General features: G+C 51.1%; 1 protein-coding gene and 2 long non-coding RNA genes across 4 annotated transcripts; all 3 read right to left on the reverse strand.

The window, feature by feature from the left end:
* Window positions 1–1,535: 1,535 nt before the first annotated feature.
* On the reverse strand, window positions 1,536–9,477 carry LOC117191816. Of its 2 annotated transcripts, none has more exons than XM_033396581.1 (2): window positions 6,070–9,477; window positions 1,536–1,627 (listed from the first exon to the last, which is right to left on the reverse strand). In XM_033396581.1, the coding sequence occupies exon 1, from the start codon at window positions 8,285–8,287 to the stop codon at window positions 7,331–7,333; it is 957 nt and encodes a 318-aa protein (XP_033252472.1). In that variant the 5' UTR covers window positions 8,288–9,477; the 3' UTR covers window positions 1,536–1,627; window positions 6,070–7,330. The 2 variants fall into 2 exon arrangements, with proteins under 2 accessions (XP_033252472.1, XP_033252471.1); XM_033396580.1 differs by lacking the exon at window positions 1,536–1,627 and adding an exon at window positions 5,683–6,001.
* Window positions 9,478–9,544: 67 nt separating this feature from the next.
* LOC117191817 lies at window positions 9,545–10,271 on the reverse strand. Its single transcript, XR_004474082.1, has 2 exons — window positions 9,932–10,271; window positions 9,545–9,863 (listed from the first exon to the last, which is right to left on the reverse strand). It is a non-coding gene; the product is annotated as an uncharacterized LOC117191817 (long non-coding RNA).
* Window positions 10,272–18,393: 8,122 nt separating this feature from the next.
* Window positions 18,394–18,896, reverse strand: LOC117190913. Its single transcript, XR_004473879.1, has 2 exons — window positions 18,539–18,896; window positions 18,394–18,470 (listed from the first exon to the last, which is right to left on the reverse strand). It is a non-coding gene; the product is annotated as an uncharacterized LOC117190913 (long non-coding RNA).
* Window positions 18,897–19,596: the final 700 nt, after the last annotated feature.

Consider the following 19,596-nt stretch of genomic DNA (forward strand, 5'->3'; position numbering starts at 1 on the left):
CGATGACGAAGTCCTTGAACGGTTCGCCTACCGCTTGTTTGCGGTCCTTGATCTGGTATTCCAGCTGCTCGAAGTACCTGGGAGGCAGGAAGAAGGCTAGGAATTCCTGACGGAACTCGGTCCTGACGGAACTCGGTCCTGACGGAACTCGGTCCTGACGGAACTCGGTCCTGACGGAACTCGGTCCTGACGGAAGTCGCTCTGTAGTCGGCTGGTGCGGAACCATCGGTTGGCTCGGTCGGTGAGGAGCTCCGCCATGGCTCGCGGCAGGTAGTTCATGTTTACCCGTACGAGAGGGCACGCTCTTCCAGTAGCTCAACGAAAGACAGTGGGTCATCCTGCCCGTCGAACTGGATTCCCCACTTCCGAATCCGTTCCGCCACCTGCGCGGCTTGACTGTAGTAATGGCCGTCTGTGGGGCCGTTTCCCTCTGCGAGAAAGACCTTCTTAGGTAGACCTGCGGCGGTTATCGATGTCGTCGGGACGCTGGTAGGCTGAGCTCGGGGTCTGTCTTTCGCTTCTCCGCCGAGGTGCCCGGCTGTGGTCATCTGGCTCGTCCTGGCGAAATTTCTCCGCAAATCTTCCACGTTTCCCTCGCGGCTGAATTCGAATTCCTCGGGGAAGGATTCCAGCTCACCCTTCCGGTACTCACCCTTGGGTTGGCGGATCCAGGATAATATTAACCGGGCTGTTCGTCTGTATGGGATTCCATTGCTCCGTTTATTGCTCGCGTTTGCTATTTCGTTTGGCTTGCGCTTTCCGGCACTGGGGCACTGGGCCACTGGATCAAGCTTCGCCGCGGGCTTTTCGAATTTCTTCTCGGGGTGATGGCACCGTTCGCGTTTCTCTGTCGCTGAGCCGCGCTTTCGTTAGCTCGTTGCGCAACCCGCACCGCAAAATTGCGCGAAGTCGTGGTTTACTTCGCTTAGTTTTTCCTGTTTCTCTAGCGGCCGTGGGGTTTTATTCCACAAACCCTCGTCGACGTTCCCTCAGGTCCCTGCTCGGGCGCCACTTGTGATAGACCTATTTCAGGCTGAGGTAAGCTCATTCACGTCCAGAGGTCAATCCACAAGAAATTCGTAGAAGTAGATGGAACTTTGAGGAGACGTCGGGGTTGGCCTATCTTAGAGAGGGTGGCTGCGCCAAGCCGGTTGCTTGGTCTGGAGTGGGGGAAGTCCGCGTGACCTGGTGTATTTGGTCAGCGTTATGGAGTCGTCGCATGTCGATCGGGATCTATGTGTGGAGGGGGGTGTGCTCGTGTAGTAAATAATGCATGCGTTCAATTTACGTTGGGCGAGGCGCTGTAATTTAGTATCAGGTTTTATGCTTATAATATGTCGGGGGAACCCTTTTAGGTTCGTTACAAGACAAAAAGCTAACTGCTATGGTGGGTTAAACACGTTTATGTAAATTTAAAATTTAGAATCTGGTTTTTTCTCGCAGAATAGAGAGTTTTTCATAGATGTGGGCGCATGTGAAATATAACGAATGCCCCATCATGTAGCACTGGCAGCTGAGATAGGAAATCACCGGCGTCATAGCAATTTTTGAATAAATCGACAATCTATTTTCTTTCTACGCTATCGCTGGGCGGTGCCAATCGCTTGGCGCCTTCTTTGGATATGTGCTACAAAACGAATTTGGTATCCCCACTCCTAACATATCGGACCGAGACGAGTTTGTTTCAAAATTTCGCCACAACCCCTTCCGCCACCGCAATGGACGAAAATCTGGGGATATTCACAAATCTCAGAGACTATTAAGGCTAGAGTAACCAAATTTGGTATCCGCACTTCTGTTAGATCTCACTATAAAACGTATATCTCAAAATATCGCGCCACCCCCTTCCGCCCACACAAAGGACGAAAATCTGTTGCATCCACAATATGGCAGATTCGAGAAAACTAAAAACGCAGAATCATAGATAACGACCATATCTATCAGATTGCTGAATGTGGATCAGATCAGATAATTTTTATAGCCAAAAGGAACAAATCATTTTGCACTGGCTACGCAGCGCCCGACGTCACGCTCAGACTGATTTTCTGTCTCTCTCGCACGCACTCTTTGTCGTGTCGTTTAATATTAGCTGCGTCTGCCGGAGGAGAGCCATACTGACTAAGTATCGGGTATAAATGTAGAGTTGCGGTGTACGCAGCCACTCACAACGTTCCCCCTCGTTTTTTACTAAATTCTACCCATTTTCCTGTAAAAATATCTTACAAAAATACCACCACTTGGGTTACGTCCTATTTTGACAATAGTTTCACACTATACTGAGTTTTAAAAAATTTGTTGCTTTGCGTATTTGTATTGACAGATGAATGACGATTCTCGTTACTGCAATTTTTAAAGTAATGGGATTTATATTTGTTGTAGTGAACTGCTGCAACAGATCGATCGGTAAGATACAAAAATGTTGGTTCTGCGCGTGATATTCGACCTGGTCATACAGCCAGTGGATTTTCGCGTAGAAACAACACTCCGTCGACGATTGGGATGTAGTTCGCAGTGGAGTAATCGTTGAGTTTGACCGACGCGTGTGCGGCGGACGCGAGGACGAGGAGAGTCAACAGGGTGTTCACAGCTTGTATGTTTTCTTACGTTGGGTGACACCGGAGGGGAGCGGAGTGTTTCGGTAGGGTGATTGGTTTGGCGGCGTCGGGCGAGTCTCTGACTGAGGTTGTGGGTTCAGGTGGCTTCGTCTTCTCCTGCTGAGGGCGTTCTGATGGATGGGAGCTCGAGTTGGGGCTATTTAATTCGTTTTTGGGAGTCGATTTTTGCGGAGCCAGCTCTTCTTTGGTCTTCTGTGCTGCACCGTGGGTGTGTTTTGGGTCAGCCGCGTGCCCTTTTCTTGTTTTTTTTATCTGGGAAACTCCTCTTCGGCGGTGTCGCCGTTTGTGGCTCGGCGTCATGTTTCTTCAGTGGTCTGCGTTGGGATTTCCGCGTTCTCTTCGCTTCGTCAGCTAATTCGTGGGGTGCATGGTCGTGGCGTCTAGTGAGCGTTACGTTACTTCTCTTGCTGGCGTCAGCGCTGTTTGGTTAATTGGCGATCGCGTACTTCGCTGCGCCTGTGTTCTCGGCGGTGGGTGTGTTTTGGGTCAGCCGCGTGCCCTTTTCTTGTTTTTTTTATCTGGGAAACTCCTCTTCGGCGGTGTCGCCGGTTGTGGCTCGGCGTCATGTTTCTTCTGTGGTCTGCGTTGGGATGTCCGCGTTCTCTTCGCTTCGTCAGCTAATTCGTGGGGTGCATGGTCGTGGCTGACTCACTCGGTGCCGTGGTTGGGGCGTCGGGTTAATGTCTCGTTGCTTTGCTCGTCTAGGTCAGCATTCTCATGTAGGTCGGCGGGTTCTTCGGGCTCGCGATCGCGGAATTTCTTCAGGGCGTTACTGTGGTTGAGATTCTTCAAGCTCGATTATCGTAAGAATGGTAAGCTGAGCCTCTCTCGGTGGTCTGTCTTCTGGAGGGGCGTCCTTCATTCTTTTTCCTTCGTTGGTGGAGCCGCGTCGGTTGCCTCGGAGGACCGGCTCGCTTTCTTCGTTGCTTTGCTTGATTTTTGGTTTATCGGCGTGGGGCTAGTGCTCCTCATTGCTGCCGTGGGTTTTGTGTTCCTCGTTTCTTGTGCTTGTGTCTCGTTTCGTATCGGGGGATTCGTCGGCGGCGGGGGTCTGGAGTTCATGGGTCCTGGGGTGTGTACTTGGCAGGCGGTGATCATCGGCGTGTTTGAGACGGGGCGTTGGTGACCTTGATGGAAGAGGCGTGTGGTGCCGCACTGTATCATCGTGTCGGTGGCGCATAGGAAATCCATCTTTACTATGACTTGCTCGAGCATATTCGATAGTACTAAGAGCGGCATCTGAACCTCCCGCTCGTCTAGTCGGACGCGCGCTAGCAAGATCTGAGTTATCTCGCGTGCGCAGCCGTCGGCCAGGAGGATCTGGACGCACGCCTCTCGCAGGTCGTTGTTGTGATCGAGTTGGCGGGCGAGGTCGGCGTTGATGAAGCTTCGCGAGGCTCCGGTGTCGACCGTGGCATCCGTGCACCGTGCTCCGATGGCCTATCCGGCCGTCTTGTACTTGTAGCGGGGGCTGCGTAGCTTCCTGGACTGGAGCGCCGACATGGTGTGGCACCCTTGCGGGTTCCGGGACGTTCCAGTGGGTTTTTCGGAATTGGGCCCGATTCGTCTCGCCTTCGTTTTGCGCTCGTTGTGCCATTGGCCGTGTGTACCTTGGTGGTTGTCGGGGGGGGATGGGCGTTGCTAAGATATTCCTCTCCTGTATACTTTCGTATTCCATGGCCAATATCGTGAGTTGTGCTAGGCTTCGTAGTTCGTGTCTTCGCACGTATAGCTGATACGATGGGAGAGTGTTGTCGTAGATCCTGTTAAATTTTTTGGCAGCGTCGTACCCGACGTGGTGCATGAGCAAAAGGAGCTCGATGACGAAGTCCTTGAACGGTTCGCCTACCGCTTGCTTGCGGTTCTTGATCTGGTCTTCCAGCTGCTCGAAGTACCTGGGAGGCAGGAAGAAGGCTAGGAATTCCTGACGGAACTCGGTCCTGACGGAACTCGGTCCTGACGGAACTCGGTCCTGACGGAAGTCGCTCTGTAGTCGGCTGGTGCGGAACCATCGGTTGGCTCGGTCGGTGAGGAGCTCCGCCATGGCTCGCGGCAGGAAGTTCATGTTTACCCGTACGAGAGGGCACGCTCTTCCAGTAGCTCAACGAAAAGCAGTGGGTCATCCTGCCCGTCGAACTGGATTCCCCACTTTCGAATCCGTTCCGCCATCTGCGCGACGTGACTGTAGTAATGGCCGTCTGTGGGGCCGTTTCCTTCTGCGAGAAAGACCTTCTTTGGTAGACCTGCGGCGGTTATCGATGTCGGCGGGACGCTGCTTTTGTCCCCCGTGGTTCCACGGGGTCGTAGGCTGAGCTCGGGGTCTGTGTTTCGCTTCTCCGCCGAGGTGCCCGGCTGTGGTCATCTGGCTCGTCCTGGTGATCTGTCTACTAGTTCGGCGAAATTTCTCCGCAAATCTTCCACGTTTCCCTCGCGGCTGAATCCGAATTCCTCGGCGAAGGATTCCAGCTCACCCTTCCGGTACTCACCCTTGGGTTGGCGAATCCAGGGTAATACTCACCGGGCTGTTCGTCTGTATGGGATTCCATTGCTCCGTTTATTTCTCGCGTTTGCTATTTCGTTTGGCTTGCGTTTTCCGGCACTGGGACACTGGGTCGAGCTTCGCCGCGGGCTTTTTGAATATCTTCTCGGGGTGATGGCACCGTTGAGCCGCGCTTTCGTTATCTCGTTGCGTAACCCGCACCGCTGGAAATTGCGCGAAGTCGGTGTTTCCTTCGCGTTGTTTTTCCTGTTTTTCTAGCGGCCGTGGAGTTTTATTCCACAAACCCTCGTCGACGTTCCCTCAGGTCCCTGCTCGGGCGCCACTTGTGATGGACCTATTTCAGGCTGAGGTAAGCTCATTCACGTCCAGGGGTCAATCCACAAGAAATTTTTAGAAGTAGATGGAACTTTGAGGAGACGTCGGAGTGGGGGAAGTCCGCGTGACCTGGTGTGTTTGGTCAGCGAAATGGAGTCGGCGCATGTCGATCGGGATCTATGTGTGGAGGGGGGTGTGCTCGTGTAGTAAATAATGTATGCGTTCAATTTACGTTGGGCGAGGCGCTGTAATTTAGTATCAGGTTTTATGCTTATAATATGTCGGGGGAATCCTTTTAGGTTCGTTACAAGACTAAAAACTAACTGCTATGATGGGTTAAACTTGTTTACGTAAATTTAAAATTTAGAATCTGGTTTTTTCTCGCAGATTAGAGAGTTTTTCATAGATTTGGACGCATGTGAAATATAACGAATGCCCCATCTCGGGGCACTGGCAGATGAGATAGGAAATCACCGGCATCATAGCAGTTCTTGAATAAATCGACAATGTATTTTCTTTTTACGGTATCTCTGGGCGGTGCCAATCGCTTGGCGCCTTCTTTGGATATGTGCTACAAAACGATTCAGGTATAAATATATCAATATTAAACATATGTATGTGTGTGGTAAAGCAACCCACCATTAAGGCTGGAAATATGGAAAGATTGACAAAGGCTGGTGGCCTGTTAAGTGACTTCTAATTGAAGACCTTGTCAGTATGTTGCCTGTTCTCATCATATCTATCAGCATGGCCCGCTATCCTCTCCGGTGCTCGAACTTCTGCGATTCCGGACCCGGTTCTGGTCCGATTTTGCATCTCTACTGCGAATGATGGGAATGAGCAAGCTGCCGAATATATCTTGGGATACTTTGTATTTCGCTATTTTTTACTAAATTTTTGCCTGTAAAAGTATTTTACAAAAGATCCACCACTTGGGTTACGTCCTATTTTGACAATAGTTTCACACTATACTGAGTTTTAAAAAATTTGTTGCTTTGCGTATTTGTATTGACAGATGAATGACGATTCTCGTTACTGCAATTTTTAAAGTAATGGGATTTATATTTGTTGTAGTGAACTGCTGCAACAGATCGATCGGTAAGATACAAAAATGTTGGTTCTACGTGTGATAATCCGATAATCATACAGCCAGTGGGTGTTCGCGTAGAAGCAGCACTCTGTCGACGATTGGGATGTAGTTCGCAGTGGGGTAATCGTTGAGTAAGACCGACACGTGTGCGGCGGCCGCGAGGACGAGGAGTGGCAAAAGGGTGTTCATAGCTTGTATGTTTTCTCACGTTGGGTGACACCGGAGGGGAGCGGATTGTTTCGGAAGGGTGATTGGTTTGGCGGCGTCGGGCGAGTCTCTGACTGAGGTTGTGGGTTCAGGGGACTTCGTCTTCTCTTGCTGAGGGCGTACTGATGGATGGGAGCTCGAGTTTGGGCTATTTAAGTCGTTTTTGGGAGTCGATTTTTGCGGAGCCAGCTCTTCTTTGGTCTTCTGTGCTGCACCGGGGGTGTGTATTGGGTCAGCCGCGTGCCCTTTTCTTGTTTTTTTATTTGGGAAACTCCTCTTCGGCGGTGTCGCCGGTTGTGGCTCGGCGTCATGTTTCTTCTGTGGTCTACGTTGGGATGTCCGCGTTCTCTTCGCTTCGTCAGCTAATTCGTGGGGTGCATGGTCGTGGCTGACTCACTCGGTGCCGTGGTTGGGGCGTCGGGTTAATGTCTCGTTGCTTTGCTCGTCTAGGTCAGCATTCTCATGTAGGTCGGCGGGTTCTTCGGGCTCGCGATCGCGGAATTTCTTCAGGTCGTTACTGTGGTTGAGATTCTTCAAGCTCGATTATCGTAAGAATGGTAAGCTGAGCCTCTCTCGGTGGTCTGTCTTCTGGAGGGGCGTCCTTCATTCTTTTTCCTTCGTTGGTGGAGCCGCGTCGGTTGCCTCGGAGGACCGGCTCGCTTTCTTCGTTGCTTTGCTTGATTTTTGGTTTATCGGCGTGGGGCTAGTGCGCCTCATTGCTGCCGTGGGTTTTGTGTTCCTCGTTTCTTGTGCTTGTGTCTCGTTTCGTATCGGGGGATTCGTCGGCGGCGGGGGTCTGGAGTTCATGGGTCCTGGGGTGTGTACTTGGCAGGCGGTGATCATCGGCGTGTTTGAGACGGGGCGTTGGTGACCTTGATGGAAGAGGCGTGTGGTGCCGCACTGTATCATCGTGTCGGTGGCGCATAGGAAATCCATCTTTACTATGACTTGCTCGAGCATATTCGATAGTACTAAGAGCGGCATCTGAACCTTCCGCTCGTCTAGTCGGACGCGCGCTAGCAAGATCTGAGTTATCTCGCGTGCGCAGCCGTCGGCCAGGAGGATCTGGACGCACGCCTCTCGCAGGTCGTTGTTGTGATCGAGTTGGCGGGCGAGGTCGGCGTTGATGAAGCTTCGCGAGGCTCCGGTGTCGACCGTGGCATCCGTGCACCGTGCTCCGATGGTTACTCTCGCCACTATCCGGCCGTCTTGTACTTGTAGCGGGGGCTGCGTAGCTTCCTGGACTGGAGCGCCGACAAGGTGTGGCACCCTTGCGGGTTCCGGGACGTTCCAGTGGGTTTTTCGGAATTGGGCCCGATTCGTCTCGCCTTCGTTTTGCGCTCGTTGTGCCATTGGCCGTGTGTACCTTGGTGGTTGTCGGGGGGGGATGGGCGTTGCTAAGATATTCCTCTCCTGTATACTTTCGTATTCCATGGCCAATATCGTGAGTTGTGCTAGGCTTCGTAGTTCGTGTCTTCGCACGTATAGCTGATACGATGGGAGAGTGTTGTCGTAGATCCTGTTAAATTTTTTGGCAGCGTCGTACCCGACGTGGTGCATGAGCAAAAGGAGCTCGATGACGAAGTCCTTGAACGGTTCGCCTACCGCTTGCTTGCGGTTCTTGATCTGGTCTTCCAGCTGCTCGAAGTACCTGGGAGGCAGGAAGAAGGCTAGGAATTCCTGACGGAACTCGGTCCTGACGGAACTCGGTCCTGACGGAACTCGGTCCTGACGGAACTCGGTCCTGACGGAAGTCGGTCCATGAGGCGCTCTGTAGTCGGCTGGTGCGGAACCATCGGTTGGCTCGGTCGGTGAGGAGCTCCGCCATGGATCGCGGCAGGAAGTTCATGTTTACCCGTACGAGAGGGCACGCTCTTCCAGTAGCTCAACGAAAAGCAGTGGGTCATCCTGCCCGTCGAACTGGATTCCCCACTTTCGAATCCGTTCCGCCATCTGCGCGACGTGACTGTAGTAATGGCCGTCTGTGGGGCCGTTTCCTTCTGCGAGAAAGACCTTCTTTGGTAGACCTGCGGCGGTTATCGATGTCGGCGGGACGCTGCTTTTGTCCCCCGTGGTTCCACGGGGTCGTAGGCTGAGCTCGGGGTCTGTGTTTCGCTTCTCCGCCGAGGTGCCCGGCTGTGGTCATCTGGCTCGTCCTGGTGATCTGTCTACTAGTTCGGCGAAATTTCTCCGCTAATCTTCCACGTTTCCCTCGCGGCTGAATCCGAATTCCTCGGCGAAGGATTCCAGCTCACCCTTCCGGTACTCACCCTTGGGTTGGCGAATCCAGGGTAATACTCACCGGGCTGTTCGTCTGTATGGGATTCCATTGCTCCGTTTATTTCTCGCGTTTGCTATTTCGTTTGGCTTGCGTTTTCCGGCACTGGGACACTGGTCGGGGTGATGGCACCGTTGAGCCGCGCTTTCGTTATCTCGTTGCGTAACCCGCACCGCTGGAAATTGCGCGAAGTCGGGGTTTCCTTCGCGTTGTTTTTCCTGTTTTTCTAGCGGCCGTGGAGTTTTATTCCACAAACCCTCGTCGACGTTCCCTCAGGTCCCTGCTCGGGCGCCACTTGTGATGGACCTATTTCAGGCTGAGGTAAGCTCATTCACGTCCAGGGGTCAATCCACAAGAAATTTTTAGAAGTAGATGGAACTTTGAGGAGACGTCGGAGTGGGGGAAGTCCGCGTGACCTGGTGTGTTTGGTCAGCGAAATGGAGTCGGCGCATGTCGATCGGGATCTATGTGTGGAGGGGGGTGTGCTCGTGTAGTAAATAATGTATGCGTTCAATTTACGTTGGGCGAGGCGCTGTAATTTAGTATCAGGTTTTATGCTTATAATATGTCGGGGGAATCCTTTTAGGTTCGTTACAAGACTAAAAACTAACTGCTATGATGGGTTAAACTTGTTTACGTAAATTTAAAATTTAGAATCTGGTTTTTTCTCGCAGATTAGAGAGTTTTTCATAGATTTGGACGCATGTGAAATATAACGAATGCCCCATCTCGGGGCACTGGCAGATGAGATAGGAAATCACCGGCATCATAGCAGTTCTTGAATAAATCGACAATGTATTTTCTTTTTACGGTATCTCTGGGCGGTGCCAATCGCTTGGCGCCTTCTTTGGATATGTGCTACAAAACGATTCAGGTATAAATATATCAATATTAAACATATGTATGTGTGTGGTAAAACAACCCACCATTAAGGCTGGAAATATGGAAAGATTGACAAAGGCTGGTGGCCTGTTAAGTGACTTCTAATTGAAGACCTTGTCAGTATGTTGCCTGTTCTCATCATATCTATCAGCATGGCCCGCTATCCTCTCCGGTGCTCGAACTTCTGCGATTCCGGACCCGGTTCTGGTCCGATTTTGCATCTCTACTGCGAATGATGGGAATGAGCAAGCTGCCGAATATATCTTGGGATACTTTGTATTTCGCTATTTTTTACTAAATTTTTGCCTGTAAAAGTATTTTACAAAAGATCCACCACTTGGGTTACGTCCTATTTTGACAATAGTTTCACACTATACTGAGTTTTAAAAAATTTGTTGCTTTGCGTATTTGTATTGACAGATGAATGACGATTCTCGTTACTGCAATTTTTAAAGTAATGGGATTTATATTTGTTGTAGTGAACTGCTGCAACAGATCGATCGGTAAGATACAAAAATGTTGGTTCTACGTGTGATAATCAGATAATCATACAGCCAGTGGGTGTTCGCGTAGAAGCAGCACTCTGTCGACGATTGGGATGTAGTTCGCAGTGGGGTAATCGTTGAGTTTGACCGACACGTGTGCGGCGGCCGCGAGGACGAGGAGTGGCAAAAGGGTGTTCATAGCTTGTATGTTTTCTCACGTTGGGTGACACCGGAGGGGAGCGGAATGTTTCCGTAGGGTGATTGGTTTGGCGGCGTTGGGCGAGTCTCTGACTGAGGTTGTGGGTTCAGGTGGCTTCGTCTTCTTCTGCTGAGGGCGTACTGATGGATGCGAGCTCGAGTTTGGGCTATTTAAGTCGTTTTTGGGAGTCGATTTTTGCGGAGCCAGCTCTTCTTTGGTCTTCTGTGCTGCACCGTGGGTGTGTTTTGGGTCAGCCGCGTGCCCTATTCTTTTTTTTATTTGGGAAACTCCTCTTTGGCGGTGTCGCCGGTTGTGGCTCGGCGTCATGTTTCTTCTGTGGTCTGCGTTGGGATTTCCGCGTTCTCTTCGCTTCGTCAGCTAATTCGTGGGGTGCATGGTAGTGGCGTCTAGTGAGCGTTACGTTACTTCTCTTGCTGGCGTCAGCGCTGTTGGTTAATTGGCGATCGCGTACTTCGCTGCGCCTGTGTTCTCGGCGGTAATATGTCGTCGGCTCGCGTTTTGGCGATGCTGTCTCTTTTGGCCGGGTATCCAGGGTTTTGCTGACTCTGCGGTGCCGTGGTTGGGGTCGGGTAAATGTCTCGTTACTTTCCTCGTCGGTGTCAGCATTCTCATGTAGGTCGGTGGGTTCTCCGGGCTCGCGTTCGCGGAATTTCTTCAGGTCGTTACTGTGGTTGAGATTCTTCAAGCTCGATTATCGTAAGAATGGTAAGCTGAGCCTCGCTCGGTGGTCTGCGAGTGCTGCCAGCTCCTCGTCCAGACATTCCTGTATCCCTGGTGCGATGTCGGGAGGCCACGGGTCGGGGACTTGTTCCGGATCATCTTCGGGCGGGTTGTCGATTGCTGGGTTGTAAGTGTGGTCGGGGTCCTCGGGGAGGACTGTCGCATCGAATGCGCTTGTTGGTTCGACTTCGCGAGTGTATTCGCTTATGCTGGCGACGACAGCGGGGGTGTCGACCATGGGAGGGGTGCCCGTGTGGGTCACGGTGGCGATCCTAGCTTTGGACCGACGGCTAGTTTGGGCGACGCAGGTGGCGACATGGCTCCAGGCGTAGTGTTGGGCCGCATGCCGCCGCTGTGCGAGGGGTTGCCTGGGAGGCGTTCCATGATGTCGGTGGCGATCAATGGAGTGTTGGCTCCTGCGCCTCGTGTGGCGGTGGTCGCTTTCTTCGTTGCTTTGCTTGATTTTTGGTTTATCGGCGTGGGGCTAGTGCGCCTCATTGCTGCCGTGGGTTTTGTGTTCCTCGTTTCTTGTGCTTGTGTCTCGTTTCGTTTCGGGGGATTCGTCGGCGGTGGGGTTCTCGAGTTCATGGGTCCTGGGGTGTGTACTTGGCTGGCGGTGATCATCGGCGTGTTTGAGAAGGGGCGTTGGTGACCTTGATGGAGGAGGCGTGCCGCACTGTATCATCGGGACTTGCTCGAGCATATTCGATAGTACTAAGAGCGGCATCTGAACCTCCCGCTCGTCTAGTCGGACGCGCGCTAGCAAGATCTGAGTTATCTCGCGTGCGGAGCCGTCGGCCAGGCAGATCTGGACGCACGCCTCTCGCAGGTCGTTGTTGTGATCGAGTTGGCGGGCGAGGTCGGCGTTGATGAAGCTTCGCGAGGCTCCAGTGTCGACCGTGGCTTCCGTGCGGCGTCCTTCGATGTTTATTCTCGCCACTATCCGACCGTCGTGTACTTGTAGCGGGTTCCTAAGTTGCGTGTCTGAGGAAGCGTCGTGCCCGGCTGTTCCCGTGTCAGCTGGGGACGCGAGTCGTTTCCCGACGGGTGTTGACGGCACACAGTCCACTGTGCGTGTTCCGCGCTTCACGCATTCCCAACAGAGGAGGATCGATGGGTTGGTGCAGCACGCGGGAAGCATGTCCAGCTTCTCCGCAACGGCGGCAGGCCGCGTGTGGGTTGTCGATAGGGGTGGTGATCATTCGATCTGTAGCTTCCCGGACTGGAGCGCCGACATGGTGTGGCCCCCTTGCGGGTTCCGGGGCTTTCCAGTGAGGTTTTCGGAACTGGGCCCTAGTTCGTGTCTTCGCACGTATTGCTGGTACGATGGGAGAGTGTTGTCGTAGATCCTGTTAATTTTTTTGGCAGCGTCGTACCCGGCGTGGTGCATGAGCAAAACGAGCTCGATGACGAAGTCCTTGAACGGTTCGCCTACCGCTTGTTTGCGGTCCTTGATCTGGTATTCCAGCTGCTCGAAGTACCTGGGAGGCAGGAAGAAGGCTAGGAATTCCTGACGGAACTCGGTCCTGACGGAACTCGGTCCTGACGGAACTCGGTCCTGACGGAACTCGGTCCTGACGGAAGTCGCTCTGTAGTCGGCTGGTGCGGAACCATCGGTTGGCTCGGTCGGTGAGGAGCTCCGCCATGGCTCGCGGCAGGTAGTTCATGTTTACCCGTACGAGAGGGCACGCTCTTCCAGTAGCTCAACGAAAGACAGTGGGTCATCCTGCCCGTCGAACTGGATTCCCCACTTCCGAATCCGTTCCGCCACCTGCGCGGCTTGACTGTAGTAATGGCCGTCTGTGGGGCCGTTTCCCTCTGCGAGAAAGACCTTCTTAGGTAGACCTGCGGCGGTTATCGATGTCGTCGGGACGCTGGTAGGCTGAGCTCGGGGTCTGTCTTTCGCTTCTCCGCCGAGGTGCCCGGCTGTGGTCATCTGGCTCGTCCTGGCGAAATTTCTCCGCAAATCTTCCACGTTTCCCTCGCGGCTGAATTCGAATTCCTCGGGGAAGGATTCCAGCTCACCCTTCCGGTACTCACCCTTGGGTTGGCGGATCCAGGATAATATTAACCGGGCTGTTCGTCTGTATGGGATTCCATTGCTCCGTTTATTGCTCGCGTTTGCTATTTCGTTTGGCTTGCGCTTTCCGGCACTGGGGCACTGGGCCACTGGGTCAAGCTTCGCCGCGGGCTTTCGAATTTCTTCTCGGGGTGATGGCACCGTTCGCGTTTCTCTGTCGCTGAGCCGCGCTTTCGTTAGCTCGTTGCGCAACCCGCACCGCAAAATTGCGCGAAGTCGTGGTTTACTTCGCTTAGTTTTTCCTGTTTCTCTAGCGGCCGTGGGGTTTTATTCCACAAACCCTCGTCGACGTTCCCTCAGGTCCCTGCTCGGGCGCCACTTGTGATAGACCTATTTCAGGCTGAGGTAAGCTCATTCACGTCCAGGGGTCAATCCACAAGAAATTCGTAGAAGTAGATGGAACTTTGAGGAGACGTCGGGGTTGGCCTATCTTAGAGAGGGTGGCTGCGCCAAGCCGGTTGCTTGGTCTGGAGTGGGGGAAGTCCGCGTGACCTGGTGTATTTGGGCAGCGTTATGGAGTCGTCGCATGTCGATCGGGATCTATGTGTGGAGGGGGGGTGTGCTCGTGTAGTAAATAATGCATGCGTTCAATTTACGTGGGACGAGGCTCCGTAATTTAGTATCAGGTTTTATGCTTATAATATGTCGGGGGAACCCTTTTAGGTTCGTTACAAGACAAAAAGCTAACGGCTATGGTGGGTTAAACACGTTTATGTAAATTTAAAATTTAGAATCTGGTTTTTTCTCGCAGAATAGAGAGTTTTTCATAGATGTGGGCGCATGTGAAATATAACGAATGCCCCATCATGTAGCACTGGCAGCTGAGATAGGAAATCACCGGCGTCATAGCAATTTTTGAATAAATCGACAATCTATTTTCTTTCTACGCTATCGCTGGGCGGTGCCAATCGCTTGGCGCCTTCTTTGGATATGTGCTACAAAACGAATTTGGTATCCACACTCCTAACATATCGGACCGAGACGAGTTTGTTTCAAAATTTCGCCACAACCCCTTCCGCCACCGCAATGGACGAAAATCTGGGGATATTCACAAATCTCAGAGACTATTAAGGCTAGAGTAACCAAATTTGGTATCCGCACTTCTGTTAGATCTCACTATAAAACGTATATCTCAAAATATCGCGCCACCCCCTTCCGCCCACACAAAGGACGAAAATCTGTTGCATCCACAATATGGCAGATTCGAGAAAACTAAAAACGCAGAATCATAGATAACGACCATATCTATCAGATTGCTGAATGTGGATCAGATCAGATAATTTTTATAGCCAAAAGGAACAAATCATTTTGCACTGGCTACGCAGCGCCCGACGTCACGCTCAGACTGATTTTCTGTCTCTCTCGCACGCACTCTTTGTCGTGTCGTTTAATATTAGCTGCGTCTGCCGGAGGAGAGCCATACTGACTAAGTATCGGGTATAAATGTATAGTTGCGGTGTACGCAGCCACTCACAACGTTCCCCCTCGTTTTTTACTAAATTCTACCCATTTTCCTGTAAAAATATCTTACAAAAATACCACCACTTGGGTTACGTCCTATTTTGACAATAGTTTCACACTATACTGAGTTTTAAAAAATTTGTTGCTTTGCGTATTTGGATTGACAGATGAATGACGATTCTCGTTACTGCAATTTTTAAAGTAATGGGATTTATATTTGTTGTAGTGAACTGCTGCAACAGATCGATCGGTAAGATACAAAAATGTTGGTTCTACGTGTGATAATCGGATAATCATACAGCCAGTGGGTGTTCGCGTAGAAGCAGCACTCTGTCGACGATTGGGATGTAGTTCGCAGTGGAGTAATCGTTGAGTTTGACCGACACGTGTGCGGTGGCCGCGAGGACGAGGAGAGGCAAAAGGGTGTTCATAGCTTGTATGTTTTCTCACGTTGGGTGACACCGGAGGGGAGCGGAATGTTTCGGTAGGGTGATTGGTTTGGCGGCGTCGGGCGAGTCTCTGACTGAGGTTGTGGGTTCAGGTGGCTTCGTCTTCTTCTGCTGAGGGCGTACTGATGGATGGGAGCTCGAGTTTGGGCTATTTAAGTCGTTTTTGGGAGTCGATTTTCGCGGAGCCAGCTCTTCTTTGGTCTTCTGTGCTGCACCGTGGGTGTGTTTTGGGTCAGCCGCGTGCCCTTTTCTTGTTTTTTTTATCTGGGAAACTCCTCTTCGGCGGTGTCGCCGTTTGTTGCTCGGCGTCATGTTTCTTCAGTGGTCTGCGTTGGGATCCCCGCGTTCTCTTCGCTTCGTCAGCTAATTCGTGGGGTGCATGGTCGTGGCGTCTAGTGAGCGTTACGTTACTTCTCTTGCTGGCGTCAGCGCTGTTTGGTTAATTGGCGATCGCGTACTTCGCTGCGCCTGTGTTCTCGGCGGTGGGTGTGTTTTGGGTCAGCCGCGTGCCCTTTTCTTGTTTTTTTTATCTGGGAAACTCCTCTTCGGCGGTGTCGCCGTTTGTGGCTCGGCGTCATGTTTCTTCAGTGGTCTCCGTTGGGGTTTCCGCGTTCTCTTCGCTTCGTCAGCTAATTCGTGGGGTGCATAGTCGTGGCGTCTAGTGAGCGTTACGTTACTTCTTTTGCTGGCGTCAGCGCTGTTCGGTTAATTGGCGATCGCGTGCTTCGCTGCGGACTTGTGGCCGTTTAATTCCGTCAGGTCGTTGATGTTCGCTGCTTTCTGTTTCCGGCTTTCGCAATGTTGTAACTTGGCGATATTCGGCGACGGGAAACTTTTGTCCCGGTAGGTGGTGTTGGCGTAACAGTACTAATGACCCGATGGCGGGGCGCCATAAACGCTGGCGGAGGTTGTCTCCCTTGCTCTTGGCTGGCTCTATGGATGTTATTCCGGACGATGGCGAATACTTCTTTCAGCCTCGTTGCTTTGCTGGTGGCCGTCTCTGGAGTGCTTCCTGTCTGGGGAGTCAGGGTTTCCTTCCTTGTAGGAGGATCGCGTTGCTGAATACGGTCGTCTCGCAGACGCTTGAGTTGATTACCAGTGTCATTTCAGGTAGGAGTTCGTCACACGAATTCTGGTGTTCTTCGACGAATTGGGCGATCAATAGGGCGCAATAGGGTGCTGTAGGCGCAGGCCGCGCGGTCTTGCTCCTCGATGCGTGAGAGGGTTTCCAATGGTTGTCCCGATAGCGCGTCTGCAACTACTTTCTGGTTGCCGGCCCGATAATGCACGTCGTACTGATATTGTTGCAGCTCGAGCGGCCACCTTGCTACTCTACCATACCGGCTCTCGAGGGTATTCAGCCACTTTAGTGCTAGGTCGCCGGTGATCACATCGAATCGGTACCCAGATGACTGCCAGGCATTCTTTGTCGGTGGCGGAGTAGTTTTCCTCAGCTTTGTTGAGTCGCCGACTGACGTATGCGATGACCCGCTCTTTCCCTTAGATCTCTTGGGTGAGGACTGCGCCCACTCCAAGATTGCTTGCGTCCGTCTGCAGGGAGAATTCGACATTGAAGTCTGGGCGGGCGAGCACTGGAGCAGTGGTGAGCACTATTTTCAGTTCGTCGAAAGCGTCTTGTTGTTCTTGGCCCCTTTCCCTTTCTTCAGAAGTAGCGATATTGGTTGACTACGGTGGCAAATCTGCGATACCAACCGGCCATGTCGACGCATTGTCGTAGTTCTGTTAAGTTGGTCAGATCTTTGGCCTCAGATCTTTTACGGCTGCGATTTTGTCGGGGTCCGTGTGGATACCTTCTTCGCTGATCATGTGGCCCAGTTATTTAATCCGGCGCTGGAAGAAGGCAGACTTGTCCGTGTTGATCCGTAAGTTCGCCTTGCGTAGTCGTGCGAAAACTTCCTTTACGTTGTTTAGGTGTTCGGTAAAGCTCTTCCCGACGATGACGATGTCGTCGAGGGTCCGTCGTCGGGCGCTGTGGGGGCTCCGAGATGGTTCGATTAGGTCTTCGGCTATCAGCTTCGCATGGCTGGGTTTTTTGGGTAGTTTTATGGGTCGGTTGTCCCTCATGACGATGGTATGTTATGTTAGATCTGTCGTCCCTCGGAGGCCTGCAAGTGTTGGCAGTTCCCTGAGGTCCCTGCTCGGGCGCCACTTGTGATGGACCTATTTCAGGCTGAGGTAAGCTCAGTCACGTCCAGGGGTCAATCCACAATAAATTTGTCGAAGTAGATGGAACTTTGAGGGAGACGTCGGGGTTGGCCTATCTTAGAGAGGGTGGATCGGGGCTGGGGCGAGCGCTGCTCATCGTGTATATTAAACGGTGTGCATGGAGTTGGGGTGGGGTAGTGTCGGTGCCTCGGCTAATTGGAATGAACTTACTCAATTGGATATTATTCTGATAATTAGACATTTTATTACGAATATCTTAGCACTTTGAGTTGTATTAATTTGATAACTCTACTGATCGCTGGTATCTTTCGTAAGCTCCCTTTTAGTTCTGGCCGGCGACTATTTATACGCCTTGTGCTGCTGTGTCAGCGGGTTCCAAAAGTGCACTTCGCCGTTTTGGCGATCGTGGGTTCTGGTTCTGTCTCTTCGCGTTTTTGGCGTGCTGTCGGGTTTGCCGCTGGGTGCTTGTCATAGGCTTCCGCGGTGTCATCTTTTTGTAGTCGATGAACCCGGAAGACTGCGCCTGGTCGGTTGCTTAGTCTGGAGTGGAAGGAAGTCCTCGTGACCTTGTGTGTTTGCTCAGCGTTATGGAGTCAGCGCGTGTCAATCAGTGGCTATCTGTACTAAATAATGCATGCGTTTAATTTACGTTGGGCGAGGCGCTGTAATTTGCTGTCAGGTTTTATGCTTATAATATGTCGCGGGAACCCTTTTAGGTTCGTTACAAAACAAAAAGCTAACTGCTATGGGGGGTTAAATACGTTTATGTAAATTTAAAATTTAGAAGCCGGGTTTTCCTCGCAGAATATAGAGTTTTTCATAGATTTGGGCGCATATGAAATATAACGAATCTCGGGGCACTGGCAGCTGCGATAGGAAATCACCGGCATCATATAAATTTTTAAATAAATCGTCAATGTATTTTCATTCTTCGCTATTGCTGGGCGGTGCCTATCTCTTGGCGCCTTCTTCGGATATGTGCTACAAAACGATTCAGGTATAATTATATCAATATTAAACATATGTATGTGTGTGGTAAAACAACCCACCATTACGGCTGGAAATAAGGAAAGATTGCCAAAGAGTGGTGGCCTGTTAAATGACTTCTGATTGCGAATGATGGGAATGAGCAAGCCGCCGAAAATATATTGGGGAACTTTGTATTTATCTATTTTTTACTGAATTTTACCCATTTTCCTGTAAAAATATCTTACAAAAGTACCACCACTCGTGTTACGTCTTATTTTGATAACAGTTTCACACTATACTGAGTTTTAAAAAATTGTTTGCTTTGCGTATTTGTATTGACAGATGAATGACGATTCTCGTTGCTGCAATTTCTAAAGCGACTCTCCTTTTTTCTGCTGGCGCTTTTGCAACATTCTATGTACTTCTACGGACGACAGTTTAACACTAAACTCATCCAACAGAGCTGCCTTCAACGAATTCCAGTTACGAATATCACGTAAACTACGAGCGAAAGATTTTGCTGCACCAACTAACAACTGCTTGGCATAAATGAATAATTGTAATTGACTCCATTGAACAGTAGCTGCGCATTCTTCTAATTCCTCTATCCATTGATTGATGTCGGGGTTATTAGAACCAGAAAATTGTGACACACTACCTTCCACTTCTTTTAGCGTAAACCAAGATTTATACTCTGCCTGTCGCGTACCTGGTTGAACTGCTACGGTATCATCCACTGCTGTTACTACGGACTCAACTGGAAAGCCGTTATGTATTAATAGTCTATCTTGCAAATCGCGCTTTCGTCCCGTCGTCTGCAACGCAAGCTCTCTTAACTTCTCTCGCAAATCTGCGACTCTCAGTGTCATTATCTCTTCAACTTGCATCGTGACGATTTAAACACAAAATAATTGATATTAGCTTATATCTAAGAAAATGTGATTAAATCAACTTAAACAACCTTATTACTGCTGGCCTGTTAACAATTTTCCAGTTAACATCGACTCCGAAAACGCCTTTAAAGTCGTCACTGTTAACGATCGCTTCTCTGTTAACGCTCACCTTACTATGGGTTTACCCTTGTTAACTCTCGCTTCTGCGCAGAACTTTCCAGACTCCAAATTTGACGCACACACAC

Source organism: Drosophila miranda (assembly GCF_003369915.1).
Source record: "Drosophila miranda strain MSH22 chromosome Y unlocalized genomic scaffold, D.miranda_PacBio2.1 Contig_Y1_pilon, whole genome shotgun sequence".
NCBI classification, from domain to species: Eukaryota; Metazoa; Arthropoda; class Insecta; order Diptera; family Drosophilidae; genus Drosophila; species Drosophila miranda.